This window comes from Equus asinus, chromosome 20, assembly GCF_041296235.1.
Source record: "Equus asinus isolate D_3611 breed Donkey chromosome 20, EquAss-T2T_v2, whole genome shotgun sequence".
Classification (NCBI taxonomy): domain Eukaryota; kingdom Metazoa; phylum Chordata; class Mammalia; order Perissodactyla; family Equidae; genus Equus; species Equus asinus.
Genome location: NC_091809.1, coordinates 18,411,122 through 18,414,833, shown reverse-complemented (window position 1 = coordinate 18,414,833; position 3,712 = coordinate 18,411,122). Strand labels below are relative to the sequence as shown.

Below are 3,712 nucleotides of genomic sequence, written 5' to 3'. Positions count from 1 at the left end.
TAAACATAAATTTACAATCTTGCCCAGTAATTATACTCCACCTTATCTACCCAAGAGAAATAAAAACACTTGTCAACACGGAGACATGATGAAAATGTTCATAAGAACCCAAACTGGAAATATCCAAATAGCTGTCAAGTGATAAATGGATAAACAAACTGTGGTACATCCGTACATTTGAATACTATTCTGCAATTTTAAGGAACAAAACACTGACACGTGACTCACAGGGATTATTCTTAAAATAATTGTGCTAAATGAAAGAAGCCAGATACAAAAATCACATATTGTATGATTCTATTTATATAAAATATCTAGAAAAGCCAAATTTTTAGAGAGCGAAAGGAGAGACGTGGTTGCCTAGGATGGAGGTGGGAGTGGGAATTAACTGCAAATGGGCACAAGGGGACTTTTGGGGATGATACAAATGTTCTAAAGCTGAATTATGGTGTAGATTGCATAACCACAAATTTATTAAAATTATTAAATTTGCCTTTTCAATGGGTGAATTTCATGGTACATAAGTTGTATATCAATAAATCTGTAAAATCAATTGTTTAAAGTTTTCTCTGGAATAACACAAGGCGATTGAACACTTTTACCTTTGTTTTCAACAGACTCTATTGCACCCCAGTGTTGTTATGTTCACCACTCTGTGTTGTGATCATGTTTACCTCTTTCATCCCCTCTTCAACTTGTATACAGCAGACAAAAAATACACACTGGATTAAACGTAACGAAATCAAAGTAAATTGAAGCCACACCAAATATGTTTTTCCTCACTACCAAATTATGATTTTTCAGGAATATTAAGATCTTACTAGATACACAATTCTTGGTTTCTTTTTTTTTCTTGGCCCCAAAAGTCCAAAATTGTATTCAAGATATTGTTTTGATATCCTTCACTGTCTGTATCAATGGTGTTTTCCCCCTCAGAAGAAGACACTGAGCCAAGGATTCACGTGCAAGCACTTCAGTGGAATGAGTAGAAAACATGGAACATGGGTTAGAGAGAGGGGAAGTGATGTAGGGAGGAAAATATATCCAGTAAAGCTTGCCTTCAGTCAGCTTCCACAACAAGTGAGCAGAGTTTTCACCCCGTAGGGAAATTGGCACAAAATCCAAACTTCAAAATTATCCCAGCTACAGGGTGAAGGAGTTGGCATATGCCACACCTCTCCATCAAAAACTGTTTCTGGTGGGGCATAATTCCCTGTCGCTTCTGCCTTTATGCATTGGGAAAAGTGGATTCCACCTGTTGTGGACAATTGACAGTCATGCAATTGTGCAATGAGATGGTGAAAGGATCCCAGGGAACATGGGAGAAATGCTGACAGCTTCTAATACCCCACCCTTCACTGCAGACTTGATTCTATCAATGCTCTTCTCAAAAAGTGAACTAAGCCCTGAATGCATCCCACAAGTGTGTAACTACCATTCCTTAGGGTACCTCCAGAGAATATCCTCCCCCCAAAACAAACCATATGAGAGAATAACTTTATTATACTCAGTATTGAGTTTTTGGATCTTTAGATGTATTCTAAAACTGCAATAATAGGAAATAAAGGTCTTATAACACAGGAAATAATAGGAAGAAGGGAAAGAAGGAGGAAGGAAGGCAAAGAGTGAAGCAATTTCTCAGGGTTATCCTACACAATATATTACTATGAATCACCTAGAGAAATTAGCTTTCAAATCTAGATTCCTACTCCTGAAGTTGAAAATCACATCACTGTTTTCATGGAAAGTATGATAGCAAAGTTAGGAGTGTAGGTTCAGTGTCAGCTTTCCAGAGTAGAGTCCATCCCTATTTCAATCTCTTTCTCTGAAAAGTGAGGTAAATGAGAAAAAACACCTCAAAGAAATGTTGTCAGGATAACATAAGAGTACATATGTAAAGCAACAAGAAGTGTCTTGACATGGCAAGCACTTTAGTCATGACTATTGTATGATTTTCCTTCCATTTCTTCCAGGGAAAAACGAACACACAACCAAATTAAAGTGAAGATATCAACATTTGAGAAGATAATTTTTGTGGAAAATGATGCTATTACTTAATATAAGTGCTTCAGATCTAATGTTGGAAATCTCAGGAATGGCTGTAAGAAAGCTGAGCAAAGATAGAGCTTCATGGGCTGCAAATAGGGAAGAAAAGTAAAAAAAGATTGACTGAGGAGGTTGTTAGGGAGAAACTAATACAAAAATGAATAAAAGCAAAGTCATAGCTGCCTTGGGAATAGAAAAAATGAAGCAAGTTCTTTTGGGGAGAAAACGAACCAGGAGATTAAATCCATAATATTTGCTTTTGGAGCCCACAATGTCCACTTAGTTCTGAGGCCAGGGACCCATCACAGACAAGGGGCTGCTCGACTGAGGACCCTTCTCAGGGCCCCCTTCACATCCTTGTTCCTCAGGCTGTAGATGAAGGGGTTCAGCATGGGGGTGACCACAGTGTACATCACTGAGGCGATCGAGCTTCTGTGGGAAGAATGGGTCAGAGCAGAGCTGAAGTAGACACCCAGGCTTGTCCCGTAGTACAAGCAGACTGCAGAGAGGTGAGAACCACAGGTGGAAAATGCTCTATATTTTCCCCCTGCAGAGGAAATTCTCATTATAGAGGAGACAATTTGAGAGTAAGAGAAGAGGATTCCAATGAGGGGAAACACGCCCAGCAGGGCACTAGCCACATACATGCTGATGTTATTAATGAGGGTGTCAGAGCAGGCTACTTTGAGAACCTGAGCCAGTTCACAGAAGAAGTGTGGAATTTTAGTACCTATACAGAAGGTCACCTGCCTTAACAGTAGAATATGAATCAGAGAGACCCAGAAAATGATAAACCAACACATCAGAACCAGGAGGCCACAGAGGCGTGGGTTCATGGTGACCATGTAGTGCAAGGGGTGGCAGATGGCCACAAATCTGTCATACGCCATTACAGTCAGGAGGAATCCATCCAGTAAAGCAAAAATCATAAAAAAATACACCTGTGTGAGGCATCCTATGTAGGAGATGTCTTTTCTCTGTGCCTGAATGTTCACCAGCATCTTCGGGACAGTGGTGGAAGTGAAGCAGATGTCGACAAAGGAGAGGTTGGAGAGGAAGTAATACATGGGGGTGTGGAGGTGAGAGTCAGAAATGATGGTCAAGATGATAAGAAGGTTCCCGAGCAAGGTGACCAGGTACATGGACAGCAACAACGCAAACAGAAGGGGTTGCAGTTCAGGATCCTCTGAGAGGCCCAGGAGGAGGAACTCTGATATTTCTGTGTGGTTTCCTGCTTCCATGTAGCTGGTGTCTGCTGGAGAAGGAGGAAAAAGTAATGTTCAGTGACAGCCGACTGGCAGCTCACTTAATCAGCACCTCGTGATTCAACCTTTAGGTGGACAAACTTCACCCTCTGTTAAGTCTTTCCAAGGACAGTGATTCACTCAAAGTGGTAGCACATTTCCTTTTTAAATGTAATTATTTAGCCTTTTTAAAATTTACCAGTAATTTCTTTTTATCTCCTACTCACTGGTTCTAATACCATTTGAGGCTATCAACATAAAACTGATTTCTTCTATGATATGACCCTTAAATAGTTCAAGACCTTTAATAGATTTTCTTTGATAACCTCCATGCTTTCTTCATTGAAATAGCTCTGATACTTATTAAGATGTGGATTCCCAACTCAGAAAACTTTAATTCTGACTTGAAGCTTCCTATCCAT

The 3,712-nt window shown here is 39.9% G+C and overlaps 1 protein-coding gene across 1 annotated transcript; it reads right to left on the bottom strand.

The window, feature by feature from the left end:
• Nucleotides 1-2,348: 2,348 nt before the first annotated feature.
• LOC139041100 (olfactory receptor 7D4-like) lies at nucleotides 2,349-3,287 on the bottom strand. Its single transcript, XM_070490330.1, has one exon. It carries the CDS (start codon nucleotides 3,285-3,287, stop codon nucleotides 2,349-2,351), a length of 939 nt encoding a protein of 312 aa, XP_070346431.1.
• Between the last annotated feature and the right edge of the window lie 425 nt (nucleotides 3,288-3,712).